The 19468-nt window shown below is 34.3% G+C and overlaps 1 protein-coding gene across 12 annotated transcripts in view; it reads right to left on the bottom strand.

Annotated features, from left to right (window-relative positions):
• Positions 1-19468, bottom strand: part of slc44a5b (solute carrier family 44 member 5b) — an 80831-nt gene that overhangs the window by 16631 nt on the left and 44732 nt on the right. For 4 of the 12 annotated variants that reach the window (XM_068222974.2, XM_073909548.1, XM_005166847.6 and 1 more), the window contains exons 3-11: positions 18274-18347; positions 14931-15015; positions 12337-12421; positions 12101-12229; positions 9753-9813; positions 7816-7939; positions 2824-2907; positions 2629-2741; positions 52-183 (exon numbers count right to left, since the gene is read on the bottom strand). In XM_068222974.2, coding sequence (XP_068079075.1) covers positions 52-183; positions 2629-2741; positions 2824-2907; positions 7816-7939; positions 9753-9813; positions 12101-12229; positions 12337-12421; positions 14931-15015; positions 18274-18347 — 887 coding nt within the window. Of the gene's footprint in view, positions 1-51; positions 184-2628; positions 2742-2823; positions 2908-5433; positions 5467-5863; positions 5888-7815; positions 7940-9752; positions 9814-12100; positions 12230-12336; positions 12422-14930; positions 15016-18273; positions 18348-19468 lie in introns of all 12 variants that reach the window. The other 8 variants (XM_068222972.2, XM_068222971.2, XM_068222973.2 and 5 more) reach the window with 3 other exon arrangements.

The raw sequence follows: 19468 nt of genomic DNA, 5'->3' as shown, positions 1-19468 counted from the left end.
TTTCACTTAACTACAAACTCTCATATCCTAGAATAACTGAACACATCTTACTGAATATAAGCCAGGTTTGGCTCAACTGCAGGTAAACCCGGAAGTCAGTCTGGAATCCAATGTCTGAGATGGTGACATCTGAATCCGGTTTTCCCTTAAGTGAACTGTACTCCCAGTAACAATGCCATATTCCTGAAAGAGACCATCAAGAAGGAGAAGCTGAACAGAGTGTAAAAATGTTCACAAAGTAACAATCAATTCCCAATTTAAAAAAGGAGATTGGATATATGTGAGAATAAGGACAAAATACTGCTGTAGCTGTCATGTATGCATCAGTTGCATACTTTGCATTTTTACAATAAAACAAGACACACAAAAATGCAAACAAAAAGTCAATCAGAATGGATAAATTCTAATTCTTTTAGATCGGTCACATTTTATTAAAAAGAGAAGTGGAAACCTTTGAGATCCACAGTAAATTGCCAGGATTGCAGTTTTCCTATACAACTGCAAAAAAAAAAAAAAAAAAAAGTTGCGAGTTGTTGTTTTTTTGGGATTATATTATATTATAACATGCCATGGTTGGCAAAAGGTTCATTTCTTGTGAATAACTTTTTTTTTTTACTGAATCATTTCTTAAATGTACATTGATCCCAGCATGAGTGAGTGTGAATAAAACTGTCTGACGACGCTTCACATATTAAATCAATGGAACATCTGAGAAAGGTAGGCCACCAGAAGTGTTGTTTGGCCTGCAGACAAACAGGCAACATTGTGGAATGACAAGTGCATAGAGCAAATTATGGAAAGTGTCATTTATAAGCTACAAAACAGGCTACAAATAAGTCTTTGTTGACGAAAAAGAAAAATCTGCTGCCATTCAAACCATCACTGTGGATGTTCTCTTTCTTTACTGCTGAAATCTATTCAGCACCACCCGAGGAAGCGTGGGAAGAGAACACACATTTTTGAAAGAACTAGACTGCCAAGACTGTTTATAGCTCTATTCAGTGGTTCTATTTCAAAATTAAATCTGTTCAAAATTCTGTATTTCTTACATGTTTTGTACATCATTACAAAAGAAAAAAAATGTTAAGTTAATCAAACAAGTTAGAATAATAACCTGAGCAATAGCATTATATGATTAATGAATGTTGCCTATCTTGGTTAATTTCATATTGATACCTGTGTGTTTGTCAAAAGAGACGAAAAAATCTATTTAGACTCCAAAAACTCTGTTCAGTTATTCTTACAAAATTAAAATGTGTTCAAAATTCTGTATTTCTTATTCACTTTGCAAATCATTATTACAAGAGGGAAAAAAGCTAAAAATATATATTTTAAGTTAATCAAACAAGTTAGAATAATAATCTCAGTAATATCATTATATGTTTAATTAATGCTGCCTTTCTTGGCTGATTTCATATTGACACTTGTGTGTTTATCAAAAGAGAAGAGGGGAAAAAAATCTATTTAGACTAACTCTGTTCAGTTGTTCTTTCAAAATTAAAATGTTCAAAACTTTGTTTTTCTTACACGTTTTATACATTACAAGAGAATAAAATGAACGAAATGTTAAGTTAATTAAACAAGTTAGAATAATAACCCCAGCAATAATGGTTAATTAATATTGCCTTTCCTGGGTTATTTCATAATGATAGTTGTGTGTTTGTCAAAAGAGAACAGAAAAAAAAGATTTGGTAAAGAGAAAAACTGGCTTATTCTCCATTCTATTTGAGCAAGTTTTGAGCTGTTATTGGGCTGAACCAATTTTTTGGACTTGGCAACCCTGTCCACAGTGGGGATAAACAAAAGTATGGAAGTCAATAGCAGCTTACCAGTCTCCAACATTATTTAAAATGTCTTCTTTTGTGCTCAACATAAGAGAGAATCTCAAATATGTTTGGAACCACTTGAAGTTGAATATAAATAGTGAGCAAGCTTTCATTTTTCATGATCCAAGACCTGTGAAGAGATAATGCAAACCATAGAGGATTTCTGGAGGTCCCCATAATCCTGGACCAGGTCGTATCCTGAAATGATGCTGTGGCAGTCATAGAGGAATGGAGAGCATGAGACTGATTCCTGAAAGACCCCAATGACAGACGAGTCTCTGTATTGATCCTGTGGGCTGTGAACAACACATATCTGCAGCTTCTCTACAATGGACGTCCAGCCGTTCTCCAGCCGTTCTGCTGCCTAAACCGCAGCTCTACATAAGACGTTTGGCCAAAGCAGAAATGGTCTTGCCCAACTGAGCCTGGTTTCTCTTGAGGTTTTTACCTTCACTTTCGTCAATTGGTGAAGCTTGTTCCTCGTCACTGTCGCCACTGGCTTACTTGGTTTGGGACTTGTGGAGCTGTGTGTCAGTGGATTTGCTCTTAACTGAACTGAACTAAACTAAACTAAACCTAAACTCTGAAAACGGGACTGACACAGTTTAAATTTACTAGAACTTCTATGTTAAGCTGCTTTGACACAATCTACATTGTAAAAGCGCTATAGAAATAAAGATGACTTGAACTGAACTTTTGGGCAAACTATCCCTTTTGATAAATCACAATTGATAAAAATTAATGTCTAATACGTTAAAAAGTTTGGTTTGATGTTTGGTACATTTCTCTAGTCATTACCAACCATATCCCACAGCCGCGATGACTCCAAAGATAACCAACCAGAAGAGAACGCCAGCGGTAAACCTCAGCAGCAGAATAAAGACCAGGCTGACCAGCATACTGATCACCAGACCGCTGGAAACACCCAGAAAAGCACAACTCAGCAACAGCAAATCAACCTACAGCATTTCTTAAAGCTCAATAATGATATACGTACATTAGAATCCAAAACCACGAGCTGGCGTAATCCTCAAAGATCTTGGTGCCCACTTCCTTCGCATCCAACAAGCTGGTGATGCCACTGTAAAAGAATATTACCATCAAAAATAATAAAAACACAGACTGTAATGAGCAGTTTATGAGATGGTTCATGTCGTTCTTTCTCATAAACATGCCATATACAGTACATATTTTATAAAACAAGAAGCAAAGATATACTAAAGTTAGTCATTTAAATCTACAGTGCTCAGGTGGATGTTTCACACAGGTGTTACTAGATGTTGCACACACATGTGTTACCAGTGTAAATAAAACATCAACTCTGTTCCTGTATCCTCCATTCATGAAATCTTTTCATGTATCGGTAGAGGACAAGGGTTTATTGAAGGGTTTAACAGATGCAGCTGAAAACGATGCTATGTGGGACAGAAGTACAGTCTGTGCAATGTGCCATACTGGTTCAATATTTTACATACATTTTAGTCCACTAGAAATGTTTTAGATATTAAAAAACTCCAGGCTTTATTTCCATCCCACAGACTCCATTTTATTTAGATTTAAACACATACATTTTGAAGATTATAACATATAAGATTATATGTTCCGTTTATGCAAGTGTATAGTGAGAAAAGTGCTAGAACAAACACTATTGTTTAAAGGTTTAGCGTCTAGTTTAGTGAGAGGAAATGCATAGTTTAATTTTGCAATAATGCACTTAATTGTTTAAAAGTGACAGCAAAAAGAAATTAAAAGCAGTGTTGGGTAAAGTTACTTTTGAAAGTAATGCATTACAATATTAAGTTACTCCCCAAAAAATTAACTACTTGTGTTACTTAGTTACCTTTTATGGTAGGTAATGCGTTACATTACTTTTGCGTTACTTTTTATTACCTGGCTGAGACTTGATCTCTTTCAGAACTTTTTTTTATTTCTTTCTTTAACAACGCACTGCATAACCTACACTTTCATTTATCTTTAAAATAAAACACATAAAAAATAATATTTTAGGATAATGTTATCTGAGAACTTCCTGACTCGTATACACAGATTATTGAAAGTTCAAAGCAATGTGTTTGCTACTTTTGTATTATTTGTACTATTAAGTAAAACCACTGTCCATTGAGATTATAACCCCCTTTTCTTTCCCTCGAAGTGTTCAAAATAACGAACACATTTTCTCAATTTTAATTCAGCAGTTTTTAAAAGCAAATTAATTCAAATAATAGGTAACTCATGTTACATTTTCAAAAGAGTAACTCAAATACTATTGCTTATTTTTTAAGTGCAATTTCTTAAATGCATTACTCGTTACTTAGAAAAGTATTATTACTACGTAACTTGCGTTACTTGTAATGTGTTATCCTCAACACTGATTAAAAGTGTAATGTTGTATGATTTCTCTAAATAAATGCTACTGTATGTATTCACACAGAATCTTAAAAAAAATATTGCATTTTTAACAAAATTCATTCATCACGTGACATTGTGCCATCACAGGAATAAAAATTTAATGTTACAATACATCAAAACAGAAAAGGGTTATTTAGGTTACAGCAATATTTTACACTTTTTTTTTAAATTTTATTTTATTTTGGTTGTTACTGTGCCACAGAGAGTACATTTTTGGTATTCTATGACACCACCTCTTTGAACAGTAGTGTTTTTGAAGTATTTTATAGCACGTAAGCTTGTTACAAGAAAATTTCCTACAGTTATGTGAAGCTCATTGATTTATGCAAGGTATAGAGAGCTATTAAACTAGCTTATCAAGCTACAAGCAACACTTACAAAGCAGGCTGTAAGTAGTTCAGTTGAACTATTGTTTATTGTTAGCTTCATTTTGTTTATCTACAGTACATTGATACTAAAAAACAAAAAAAACACATCTGCACATGGCTCAAAGAATCATATGAACAATTTCTAAGTTCACATAACAGATCAATTAGCACCTGTTTGGATGTAACCAAGGATAAATAAACTTGATTTAATAAAAATTAAAGAAGTTAACAGTTTGTCATTTTTCTCAGTTCCTAAACATCTTTCATGATGCTGAAAATTACAGTTAGGTTTAATTTAACATTTCCGTCAAACTCTGGATAGACAAACTTGTGTTCTCTTGTTGAGTTTTGCTGACAACATGTGTGCTTCTCCAAAGCAAAGAAGCTCATGTTAAATAAACATTTCAAACGGTTTCAACTTTCCAATAGTCAATCTGGTCCCCTTTGCACATCAAGCTCTCTCCCATACATTTACCTTTATATTCTGAAAGGAACACTCCACCTTTTAAAAAAATAAATTGGCTGAATGGATTCAAAACTGATTCAAGTCAACTGTTTAACTCCATGAGACAAAAATTAGCCTTTTTCAAAAAAGGTGGAGTATTCCTTTAAAAAGCACCTTCAGAAAAGAGACATCTGAAAGGCAGTGTGAATGTGTCAGTGACCTCAGGTTTGACAAGCAAATGAAAACATGCAGAGTTGTTTTCGCTCTCTTTTTTTTGTTCTACAGATTCTTTGAGGCTGCAGGTGCACAATGTGTGTTGTATGAAGTTAGTCTGAAGATAAGCGAAGAACAAGGTCGAGTTTCAAAGCTGACAATAAATGAAGACCTTTCTGTTCCTTGCTGCATGGCCGTAACTTTGCTACAAAAACAGAAGCATTGTGCATGTTACAAAAAACACACATGAAGCAAAAACCTTGGCTTTCTAGAAACAGGTAAAGCAAATGTTGAATAATGCATTTTCTGTGAGTGATACAGAATTAAAAGTGGCATATTATTAGGGTTTATTCATTACATTATCTTGCATTTAAAACCAGCTATGGTTCAATGCAATGATTAAAGTTTTAAGAACATGTCTAAGAACATATCGTATAGATATTAGTTATAAGTAACCTGCCTGCCAAAAAAGACCTTTAACTCCATGCATTCACAGTGCTATTAAAGCAGCAGCAAACTCATGCAAACATGCACAGCTCAACTTAGTTGCATGGCTTAAAAAGGCAGACTCTCTCTGACTTTTATAAGGCCAAATGTCATACCCAGATAAAACTGTCCTCTCCTGCCTAAATGAAAAGACAGGATATTTATAAACAAGTGTTTACCTGCTGTATCTACCCATTCAAATGTGGATATTATTAAGAGTCAATGTTCAGTTCAATTTGAAAGCTTGGATATTTCAAAGAATCCTTAAAAATATATACAGATGATTGTTTAAAAGCCCTATTAGGGAATTATTTCCAACACTGATAATAATGAGAAATGTTACCAAAACAGTGTATTAGATTGATTTCTGAAGACTAGAGTACTGGGTGCTGAACTTAAACCCGGGGTGGGCAAACTCGCTCCTGGAGGGCTGGTGTCCTGTATAGTTTAGCTCCAACACCTGAACATGTCAATCAGTGTCTTCAAAATCATTAGAAATCTTTAAGCAGGTGTGTTTGATTAGAGTTGGAGCTAAACTGTGTAGGACACTGGCACTCCAGGATCGAGTTTGCCCACCCCTGACTTAAACCATCTCATGGCTGTTTGGCTTGCCTCTCTACTCACAAAATATGATCATTCTGTAGCCAGACAAACAATGTGGCATCAGTCCAACATTATGAAAAGGGGTCATGAAATCTAAAAATCTTAACTCTCTTGATCTTTTGAAATATAAGAAGTTATTGTACTTTGTCGTTAGTAAAAAAAAACAGCTTCTATTTAGGCAAATCTGTGAAAACTACAGGTTGCAGAACACTACAAAAATGCAGGGCCTCACACTATCTATTTGTGTTGGGACAACATGAAGGAATTAAGTTAACTTATAAGTTTTTACACATTTAATTGGATTAAATTAAAACAATTAAGTTGTCCCAAAACAACTCAAGACTTTTGTTGTTTCAGCTCACTTTAAGCAAGTAGTTCTTCAAGTAAACAGCAAACATCCTTTTTTGAGTGAACGTGCCATGTTTAACTCTAGATTTTTACAACAAAAAGTACAACAATGTTGGGCCAACTTTTTTTTGGAGTCCAAAAGCAATGATATAATAATAGTAATAAGCACAACACTTATTAGTTACTTCACTTAAAGTCAGTAAACTCTGCATTACAAATGACATGTTGGTTTCACTTAAAGTGAGTAAAACCATTGTAAATTGAAACTGTTAAGTGAGAGGTGTCCAAACTCGGTCCTGAAGGGCCGGTGTCCTGCAGATTTTAGTTTTTAACTTGCCTCAACACACCTGCAAGGATGTCTCTAGAAAGCCTAGTAAGAGCTTGATTAGCTAGCCCAGGTGTGTCTGATTGGAGTTGGAACTAAACCTTGCTGGACACTGGCCCTCCAGGACCGAGTTTGGACACCACTGTTTAAGTTGACTTATGCAAATAGTTTATTTACTTATTTGCTCAACCAACTCAACCAAATTGCTTAGAAAGTAACAAGTTTTCTCACTTCATTTAAAGGTATTGGTCACCCAAAAATGAAAATCACATCATACAACATTAATTCTCCCTCGTGTAGTTTTAACCCTTTATGAATCTCTTTTTTTCTCTTGAACACAAATTAAGATATTTTGAAGAATGCTGGTTGCTGGAATAAACTTCCATAGTGGGAAAAATTACTATGGAAGTAAATGGGTGCCAGCAACCAGCATTGTTCAAAATATCTTCTTTACTTGTTTCAAACTCAAACACGGTGAGTAAACGATGACAGAACTTTCATTTTGGGTGAACTACCCCTTTGAATAAAGTCAACTAATTGCTTTTTACTGTGCAAAAACAGCAGTGTCCCTGTATGAAAGATCTAAATCTATGTAGCCTGTCAGACAAACAGTTTTAGTATTCCACACCAATTCAAACAGTATGTTTTGATGAGGGTGGTCAGAAAATAGCCTGCTGCTTCTAAATGTTGATGTTTTTTTAGGTAAAAATCTTTTATGTCTCCTTTAAACAGGCTGTAGCTTTATATACTGCAGGTGCTAACTGCTAATGACTGCTAATAAGCTAAACTTACTTGGCTGCATCTCTTAGGTCGACGACGCTTCTGATTTTACCATGTCCATCTTTGAAGCTTGTTTGGTTGGCAACAGTTAACGTCCCATTTCTGGTGATGAAATCAGGAAAGCACCTCTGGAGAACTGATAGATGGGCAAAGAATGAAGCAAAATTAGTATTTTTTTTTTAAAACATTTAGAAGTCGTTGAGAACGTGCTTTGTGTCTGATTCGAGTTTTTCCACCGTCTGCAAGGCCTGTATTCCTGAGAGGTGATAAGCTGCAGATATATTCAAGTGTTTTTTTTTTATCTCAGTGCTGATACGGAGAGGACACAGTGACCTTCTCAGCCTTGGCAGAGATGTTTTCGCTTTTTCTAATCGCTTATATTAGTCACCGTGTTCACATGGTAGCAGATATGACGGCTTCAAAGAGATCCAGCGGGCTCAAATCAAACACCTGACCTCTTGATTCACGTTTATATTTATTTTCATTTAGATTAAGAGGATGGTTCACACAGATATTTAAAATCTGTTGTTATTTACTCATTCTCAAATGACAACAAACATTTTTGATATTTTTTCTTCTTCTGTTTAAGACTAAAGATTATACTTTGAAGAATGTTGCAAGCCTGTAGGCATTGAAATCTGCAGTTTCCAGCATTCTTCTAAATATCGTATTTTATGTTAAGCAGAAAAAAAATAAACAAGTTTGGAACTAAAGGAGTAAAGGGTGATGGTTTTTATTTATGGGTGAACAATTTTTTTTAATATGAAAATTAAATATGCTTTTAAAATTGTTATCGTTTTAGAACTAGTTCACTCATGAAATATTTGTTTAAGTATTTGTACATAATTGTTTGTTTATTTGAAAGTTGTGTTACAGTATTCACTATTAAGATTTAAAGCTGATCTAGGAAAACACTTGGGAATCGAACTCTGTGTTATTCAGATGGAGAGACTCAGATGTTTAAGGACTAGCTCCATAAGAAAATGTTTGTGGGGTCAATTTCTTAAATTATTTATAATTAAGAAATCTATATCTATATAGATCTATATCTATATCTCAAGAACAATCCAGTGATATCTCTGAGATTTTAGTTATATTCCCTCTCTAATTTTGATTGTATGTTTTGTGCCTATGAACTAAGATGATTGACATCCTGCCACAAGATGGTGAGAGAGACCGCATAATAAGTCCTTAGGGGAGAGAAACAGCATTTGTTTCAGGATAGGTTTCAAACTACAGCTGATCAAATCATTATAAAACAGGAAAGTGACATTTAAAGTTGATCTCTTTCTTTTGTATGTTGTAGAGCTGTATTTATACCATTGTAATCTCATAGTGTTTGCTTTGCTCTGGCTTTTCCGGGGTTAATTATTGTAAAATGATATCCTGATTGCAACAGAAATACTGGGAAATCTCTGTAGACTGATGGCATTTCATGTCGTTCAGCCTTATAATCTTAAAATGCGAGCAAAATCACCTGTTTTGTCATCACTTCAGACATTATGCAAGAGAATCATTCAAATACTAGCTCTAAAGTGATGTTTGTGAAGTAGCAACAGTTTCTGCTGTTCTGACGTCAGCTGCAGATGGAAAGGAATGGCAGAAGAAAGTAGCTCCTCATACAAAAGAGTTTTTAGATTCTCCATGTTTAATTTTCTTTTTATATACACAATTATGCCATTGAACTGTTGTATAAATTCAATATCACACTCGTAGCAGTGCGATATGGCTGTATATCGACACTGGTGGAACACTAAGGCACTCGGTTATATATATTTATATATATATATATATATATATATATATATAAACCCTAAAATAAAAATGTAAAAATATTTGCACATAATTAGACTAATTTTGTGGACTAAAATTAATAATGAATTATAATAAAAAATGTCATAAAAATAAAACATGGTTCAGACTATGTATTCCTATTAGTAAAAACTCACATGGTCTGCTTGGCACAATCATTGAGGGACAATCTTCATCCCGGAGTACCTGAGAAATCGGCTGCCAGATGGGAGAGAGGGGGAAAAAATATAAGATTAAAATAAAATAAGACGTTTCACAAAAATAAAGCTTATGCAGATCTCTACAGAATCTCTCCAGTATGTCAGACCTGGCTCAAACACAGTCACCATGTGTGAAAATGTGTGAAAATCCAGTGACTCAGCAGAATCAGATCATTGACGGTTTGCGTTGGTACATTTACGCACTGACATGAGATGAAATGTAGGCGCCTGCTGAAGCATAAACTCTGTGTGTGACGTATTCGCTTGCTAAGCTCAACCAACGTCATCACAAGTGCTAATTTATTCAACTGTAACAGGAATAAAATTAATCGTCCACCATTTTGAATTCAAACTTCTCATTTTAAAGTAATTAATATGCTTTAATTATTCAGTTTGTGTTATGAGATAAGGATTAGTCAATCAATTATTAATAGTCATTCCTACTTAACAAGTCAAGTCAGTTTGATGCAGATCAAATTCTTATTAAATCTTTTACAATGACTTATGAATCGGCTCAAAGAAGTGAAAAGAAGCATCAAAAAAGAAAGATTATTTTACAAAATTGACGTTACTGTGATTGGTATGCCAGCTTTATTCTACAAAGAGCAATTTCTAGACAATAAATTATTTTAGAGAAGAATAATGTGAAATACATATTAAAGAAAAAGATTAAAAAGCTATTTCAAAGAATCAAAACAATAAAAGTGTAACAGTTTTAATTTTTCTACCCCGTATTGGCGTGAGTTTTTCGGGTGCTCCGGTTTCCCCCACAGTCCAAACACATGCACTATAGGTTAAATAAATAAACTAAATTTCCCTGGTGTATGAGTGTGTATGGATGTTTCCCAGTACTAAGTTGCAGCTGGAAGGGCATCTGCTGTGTAAAACATATGCTGGATAAGTTGGCGGTTCACTCCGCTGTGGCGACCCCTGATATATCAGGGACTAAGCCGAAGGAAAATGAAATGAAAAATGTATTTTACATAAATTATATATAGATAATATTTTTCCACGTATTTTACATATGCAGATCATTAGATTTATTATTATATAATAATATATGTATTATATTTATACTATAGATTTATAAAATCTACTATACTATTTAATCATAATATATTTTTTCTGCAAATAATGAGTATCATACATGACATATTAAAACAAATCTTTTAAAGATCCATTTTAAAACCTTCAAGACACTAGGTTTTACATATTTGCATATTTGTAATACATTTTTATGTAATACAATTTAAAAGTTTACACTTAGCTGATAATTGATTATAAAGCATGTTTGGCATGCTATCCTGGGAGAGAGCCCTGAGCTCAGAAGATCCTCAAGCCCAGGGCTCCCTCCCGTTTGAAGGGCAAGAGGGAAGCTCAGGTAGTTCTCGAGAACTCCCCTGGTTTATCATAAATAAAGCCAGACTGTTAGGACCGATATGGAGAGATAAACTGCTGAATGTAAGGCATAGGTAGGAGCCTGACCAGGATCTCATCTACAGTGCCAATTGGGTTTAGTCAATTATGTCGCATGTCTTTGTACTGCTGTAGGAAACCCGGTCGAAACCCATGCGAGCACGGGGAGAACATATAAACACTGTGCAGAAACGTTGAATGGCCTACTAAGAACTAGAACCAGTGACGTCCTTGCTGTGAGGCAATAGTGCTAATCACTGAGCCGCCGTGCCACCCTGTCTAAGAAAAAAGGAGGAGTAGTGGTGGAAGGTGGGATTCTTCAAGACGAAAATGACTGAGGTAAGAAACTTTATATAAATTTATAGTGACTTAGGAATCATCTGATTGGTGAATCATGTGTTATCCAATGTGGGACCAACTGTGGTCAATCATAAGCAAGTGATCCTCTCAAAATGAGTTTATAAATAAACTCAACTTAATAATACTAAATATTAATAAACTGTAATACAATTTTAGTATGATCCTTCATTCTCTTAAATATATTCAATAAGCATGTCAGAATTAATATATTGTTTAATTTTGTCCTAAATATAGCTATTATTCTGAAAGACGATGAATATTACTCATTTCTGACAAGTTATTTAGGAGCATAAAAGCAGAACTTTTAATTGCATTCCAGATGTTTTTATATAAAACCACTTTTGTCATTTTTATTTAATGCAGACACTAAAACGGGACATCTTATCTCATCAAATATATAAAGGTTTTTGAAAACCCGGCATCTTAAAATATTCAAATAAAAGCCAGTGTGCGTGTTTTCATTCTGTCATGTTTGAGTTTAATCAAAGTTCTTGTTCTCCACATGGTACCTTATCAGGGTTGTTGAAGCCCGGCTTGCAGAATTGCTTGTAGTATTCCCAGGAGCCCTTATTGCGTCTGTAGCTGTATTGCATGTCAATGTATGTGGCAAATCTGTCTGGGCACTTGGATACACACAGCTGTGGCCGAACAAGAGAGGAAGAGAAACATCACATACAAACAAAGCCAGAGCCAAAATACAGCTTAAAAAACAGTGGCAGATGGTTCACGAGAGTGTCTGTATTACCTGAGTTGTAGGGCACTGGAGGTTAATGAGGACTGAAGGATTGGCACATTGTAAAATATTGAAGTAAAATAATATGGCTTTATTTCTGTAGGGGAGAAGCAGAAGGTGTTTCAGTTCACCTCTGAAAAATACAAATCTAACAATTATACTTACAAATACAGCTATGGAAAAAAATGAAGAGACCACTCGAAAATTAATTTAATAATATTAAAAATAATAATCATTTAACTAATAGACAACTTTAAAGGCAATATTATTAATATATTTAAATATTTGAACCCAGATATTCAAATAGGTGCATCTCAATCAAATATTATCCATTCATTATACAAAGTAAACATCAATAAAAGCTTATTTATTCAGATTTCAGGTGATGTTATATTAAAAAATATGCTTATGTCTGGTTTTGTGGTTCAACTGCCACAACTGGTCATAACAAATGCCACTTTTATTTTATAATTTTACACTAATAATGTTTTAAACAACAAAATTAGCGGAGAAGCAGAAGGCTTTACAGTTCACCTCAAATTTAACAAATATACAAACACATATGGGAAAAATTAAGAGACCACTGAGTTTCTCTAGTTAAAGTTTTGGGTTTGAGTATAAATGTGATTATTGTTTCATTCTGTAAACTAATGATGGCAAATTATTTTAATCAGAAAATTACTGTTGTGGCCCTGGACCACAAAACAGGTATGTTTGGCAATAGTTTAAAATACACTGAAAGGGTCAAAATTATCAAATTTTATTTTATGCCAAAAATCATTAGAATATTTAGTGATGATGTTCCATGAAGATATTTTGTAATCTCCTTACTGGAAATAGATCAAAACTCAATTTTGGATTAGTATAGACAACACGAAAGGAAATGTTATTAGTGTTTAATTTTTTTTTTAACCCACAAGTTTCATATTTTTTAACAGTTGTATCTCAACCGAATATTATTGTATCTTAGCAAAGCATAAAAGCTTATTTATGCAGATTTCATGTGATGTATGTATCTACATTTTAAGAAAAATTACCTTTATGTTTTCTGGTCCAAAGTCACAACTGGTCATAAAAACATCACCTTTAATTTATAATTTTACACCAATAATGTTTTAAACAAAAATACATTTATTATATATTTTGAGGAAATGCTGTCAGACTTTTATAGAATAAAACAAGTAATAAATAGTAAAAAAAACGAGAATTTCCAAGTGGTCTCTTAAAAAAAATACACATACAATTGAAGTCAGAATTATTAGCCCCCCTGTTCATTTTTCCCCCAATTTCTGTTTAACGGAGAGAACATTTTTTCAACACTTTTCTAATCATAATAGTTTTAATAACTCATTTCTAATAACTGATTTATTTTATCTTTGCCCTGATGACAATAAATAATATTTGACTAGATATTTTTCAAGACACTTCTATACAGCTTAAAGTGACATTTAAAGGCTTAACTAGGTTAATTAGGTTAACTAGCCTTGTTAGGCAAGTTATTGTATAATGATGGTTTGTTCTGTACACTTTTGAAAAAAATATATAGCTTAAAGGGGCTAATAATTTTGACCTAAAAATGTTTTTAAAAAAATTAGAACTGATTTAATTCTAGCTTAAATAAAACAAATAAGACTAATATTAAAAAATATTATCAGAGATACTATAAAAATGTCCTTGCTCTGTTAAATATCATTTGGGAAATATTTTAAAAAACAAGAAAAAAAAAATCAAAGGGGGCTAATAATTCTGACTTCAACTGTATGTACAGTGCTCAGCATAAATGAGTACACATCATTTTAAAAATGAATATTTGTATCCGTTTCTCAGTGAATATATGTGATATTTTGGTGCATTTGAGCAAAACAGATTTATGATACAGATATATTTATTAAAATAATATTTTAGTCACCAAACATATTTAAAAATAGAAGGATAATACATTTTAAGTTAAATATTTCAAAAAACAAAACAAAATTGTACATATTTTTATTTTCTCTTGATTTTTGCTCTTTTTAAAATTTTATTTAATATTTTTCCCTAACATATAATTTCTCTAACTTTTAATCCTTTTAATCCACTGCAATTTTAGAAAACACATGCAAAAATATGGATGCATGCGTTACAAAAAACAACAGCAAATTAAGAAAAGATTTTCCTCCGTTTGACAGCACACATGCTGCAAATCCTCACATTGCATACACAATAACAAATGCGCTGCATTTCACACAATGCAAGCAAATTGATGAAACGCGCTTCACTCTCACAACACCTACAAAAATAACGGAACACAATGGAAATGTTTCAAGTGGACCTAAAAACATGATCGATGCCGTTGTGCCATGACGATTGCTCATTGAAGTTGTAGGTGATCTTTAAAAGATGAGTTTTTGGTTTGATTATTTCAACATCCTAATTCCCTTGTCTCTTGTATTTTATTAGCCTAATTAACCATAACCTAAACAGTGAGGATTTGCAGCATGTGTGCTGTCAAACGGATGAAGATATTTTATAAATTTGCTGGCTTATTCTGTGATCGCATTTTTTCTTAAATTGCAGCACGTTAAGCTCTCTCAGCCACCGTAATTTGCTTTTGTCCTCATACTCACGCATTAGGAGTCTCCTGCTGACCACAGAATTGCCCATAGCTGTCTGTTGGGTAGACCACTTTCCGGGGGTCTCCATGCATCCATGCTTAAAAAACATAACACAAGTCATGCCAGCTGACAAGCATTTATTTCAAATTAATTCATCTTCATTTCAAACATCATTGCATTGTATAAAATAACCAAAACTACACCCATTATAAGCGAACAGGACAAACAGGAAAAGATGCACAAAAAACAAACTAAAAATAAAAGTGAAACCTTTATTGGTTAAAAGCAAAGAGGACTAACAGGAAAAGATGCATCAGAGACATATTAAAAATAAAGTGAAACCACCATCTTAATTTTGAGCATAAGAAGCTCTTTCTGTAATTGAATACATTGGAGTCTGTGACTTGAACACACACATGCACACACACACATTCTTAATCGTCTCCACTCAATTCTGCATGGTAAAGTGAATTTGAGCTTTAAGGGTCAAGGAATGTCACCTCGAGCCTAAAAGTGTCACATGAGCTGTCAGTGCACTTCAAAGGGCAACAGAAAAGCCAGTCATATTCATTTAGCCTAGTCAGGATTAAACCGATAAGACGTCAGAGAGAAGCGGACAGAGATCAGTGTGAGAAAGACAAGGATCTGAGAAGCTTTGAGCCTTACAGACACTCTTAAAGTCAGAGATTAATACAGAAGAAGATTCTATTTTGTAGATTTTCTTTAATTTTTTTAAACCAAAAACTACAGAATTATAGGGATAAGCACTTTCATGTTGGTGGCATTTGCTTTAAAAATACAGTGCTCAGCATATGCAAGTACATGCCTCACAAATAAAAAAAAATGTATTCATATTTTCTATTGGATGCTTTTCAATGGTATGTTTGTACTAGGGGTGCAGAACATGTCGATTCAGCATCGGTACCACAATGTGCACATCCGCAATAGTCACATCGCAAGATCTGCAATGTTGAATCAGGACTATAGTTGATTAGAAGTTAAAATCGAACATGATTGTCGAGTTATTGCAAAGTTTAACAATAAAGTTACCAAAAAATGGTGTCATTTGCATTTGTTTTAACGCCTGTGGCTGTGCACGCATTTCAAGCTAGTTTAAAGCATTCAGGCACAGGAAATTAATATTTTAGTAACTTCAAAAAAGATTCATTGTATTTATGTACATTATATATGCAATGAAGATTATACAGAGCTATTTATTTTACATTTAATTATTCAATTTGTTTACCTGAATACTTTTAGACTGCAAGAAAAACAACAAAGCATTTATTCATTCATCCATTCATTCATTTCCCTTCGGCTTAGTCACCGATTTATCAGGGGTTGCCACAGCAGGATGAACTGTCAACGTGTCTCCTAAATGACTAAATGCATATAAATTGTATTGTGCAATGTTTTCCTTGACTGAGCCCATCAAAACAGACTCCCCCAAAATTCATTGATTTTCCTTTGGCTTAGTCCCTTTATTAACCAGTGGTCACCTGGGTACAGACACAATTCACACACTATGGCCAATTTAGTTAATCCAATTCAGCTATATATCTCTTTGGACTGTGGGGGAAACAGGAGCACCCAAAGGAAACCCATGCTGCAAACACAGGGAGAACATGCAAACTCCACACAGAAATGTCAACTGGCCCAGCTGGGACTCAAACCAGCGACCTTCTTGCTGTGAGGTGACAGTGCTAACCACTGAGCAACCTTGCTGCCAACTTAAAGCATTTATTTCATTTGTAACTCTGGGTTAATTATGCAGATGATAGTCAGAACTATGTGCCGCCTAAGAAAAATTACTCGCTCCTTGATCGTCTTAGTGAAATGAAGGCTTGGATGACTTTTAATTTTGTAAGATTTAATGAAAACAAAACAGAAGTAATGGCTTCTGAAGGTACTGTTGGGACTGTTGGGAATTTGGGTTCATTAGCTCAGCATATTAGGCCTACAGTCACAAATTTTGGGGTGAAATTTAACTCGGATTAGAGTGACAGTTAAATCTACCTTTTTTTAATTAAGACAACTAGCAAAAAATAAAGCAATATATACCAAAACAACAGTTTGAGACAGTAATCCATGTTTTTATGACCACTCGGTTAGATTACTGTAATGCACTGTATGTAGGGAGTAGCAGGTCAGCTATTGCCTTAATGCAAATGGTGAAAAATGTTGCAGCATGCATGTTAACTTGTACTCGCAAATATGACATTTCCCCTGTGTTACCTTCACTTCATTGGTCGCCAGTGAATTTTAGAATACAGCTTAAGAATCTTTTATTTGTTTTTAAATCTCTAAATGGACTTGCTACACCTTATATCTCTGAGCTAATACACCCATATAAACACATTCGTTCTCTTAGGTCAGCTGATCAGCTTCTCCTGATTGTGCCCAAAACAAAGCGTAAGCTAAGAGGGGGTTGTGCTTTCGCTGTGGTAGGTCCTAGACTTTGGAATGATTTGCCACTGCCCATGTTTTCATTTAAATCAGCTCTTAAAACTCTTTTTTTTCCGTTGGCATTTGACACCTGATCTTAAAAACTGGTTCTTTTAATTTATGTGCCTTTTTAGGTAGTTTAGCTATATTTTATCTTGTAGTTTATGTACTATTATGCTTATTTTGTTGTATATTTGCTGTACAACACTTTGGCTCATTTCTGTGTTTGTACAGTGCTCTAGAAATAAAGTTTGACTTGATTTAATGTATTTATCTTGTGTTTATTACATTTTATGCAGATGCGCTCCACTATAAAATCATCCAATTATCATCCAAAATTATCCTAAAAATATGAATTCTTTCCATTCATTTAACCTGTTAAAATGATACTTAAGATCGCAACATGTGTTGCACAAAAATAAAATGATTTATTTTGCAATTCATTTATTTTACAATTCAATTAATTCCTATGATGCTAACTCCAGTCCTCAAAAATCATTCAAACATTGTCAATATATAAACAAGCAAACTATTAAAACTATATTATGAAAAAATTCCATCACATTTCAGAATTTTAATGCAAACTTTTATACACACACCCAGTCACCATGTTCCAAAACAAACAGCAAGCTGTGATTCTCCCAGAAACAGCGCAGGAAAAGAGCCTCTGACAGACAGCCGCATTTAAACATTCACTGATGTAACCAGACGTCAGAGTGAGTGAATGGGTTCCTGTGAGTCCTCTTGCTTTTTTTGAGAATGGATTAAATGAGTGTCTGTATGAAAACAGCCACACACGCAGCGAGAGGAGTGTAACTGCACATAATGACACTGCATTAGGCTGCTGTTTACCACTGACGCTCCCCTGCCGCTTCATTACGCAACGCTCACATTAATGACTGTAACTCACCCACTGTTCCCAGAACGATGTAGCCGAGGATGACGATGACGAAGATCACGCAGCAAAGCACGTCTGTGCAGCCCCTGCAGAGGGAAAGTGAGAAGAGTGGATGTAAGAGAGAGAATGAGAGCATTGCAGATTATATTTACATTCATTATGGCGTTTCAGTGTAAGCATTTGAGTTAGTTGCTCTGTATTAATCAAAAGTACTGAAATCAGACTTTTAGCATCACTGTGAGACATCTGTCTAACAACACAGCATTAAAAATAAATATGTCAACATGATGCACAGTATCATTCAAACAACATCTAAAAAACATCTTCCCCATTATGTAGTTCTTAGTGTGCCCCACACAGGTGAGCGGAATAGACAAACCACCAGTAGAAAAGACTTTCAGCTCTCTAACACAAAACCGACACTTGGATCTCCACCAGACACTTTCTTTCTAAAAAAAAATTTAGATTTATTATCTGCTTCAAACAGGTGAGTGGGCTTGACTCTTCTCTTTATTAACCCCACCCCACTCTCCCTATTCCAGGACTTAATTCTTTGAGCACTAACAGTTCCTTTGTATAATTAGCACTTCTTGTGTGTATTGCTTCTTCTTGTTGAATCGCTGAATGCCTCCCCAATCGTAAGTTGCTTTGGACAAAGTATCTGCTAAATAACTAAATACATATAACCTGTATTTGGCAATGTTTTCCTTGACTGAACCCAACAAAACAGACAACCCCAAAATAATTATTAATATTTTATGATTTAATATCCAAAATAAATTAAAGAAAAAAAATTAAAAAACATCAATAATGACCTGGCTGGACCTGGAGTATGGAGTTATGTTAGCGACACAATTCTGTAAGTAAAAATGAGGGGGACGTAGAATATCTCAATGAAGATATAATGCAGTATGTAAGATCAACACCCTGCAAGGTTGAACTAGGTATGGCACGCCTGGTTCAAAACACACATAAGCACAAGTTGGCAGATTGACAACACAAACAGGAGTGAGCCTGACTATCAAGCCTGTTCTAAAATAAAAGCAACGGCATGCCATAGAAGGAATATTTTCCAAATGAACACCTGAAATTTATATTTTAGATATGCTTCTACTTCTTGCAGTTGAACAACTGCAAGAAATAAAACAAGGATAAACTGGCAATGATCACCTCAGGTACACCTCACGTGCTTTGTTCAGTGTTAAAT

This window comes from Danio rerio, chromosome 8, assembly GCF_049306965.1.
Source record: "Danio rerio strain Tuebingen ecotype United States chromosome 8, GRCz12tu, whole genome shotgun sequence".
NCBI classification, from domain to species: Eukaryota; Metazoa; Chordata; class Actinopteri; order Cypriniformes; family Danionidae; genus Danio; species Danio rerio.
Note: the sequence above shows the minus strand (reverse complement) of the source record. Positions and strands in the feature narration are given on the sequence as shown.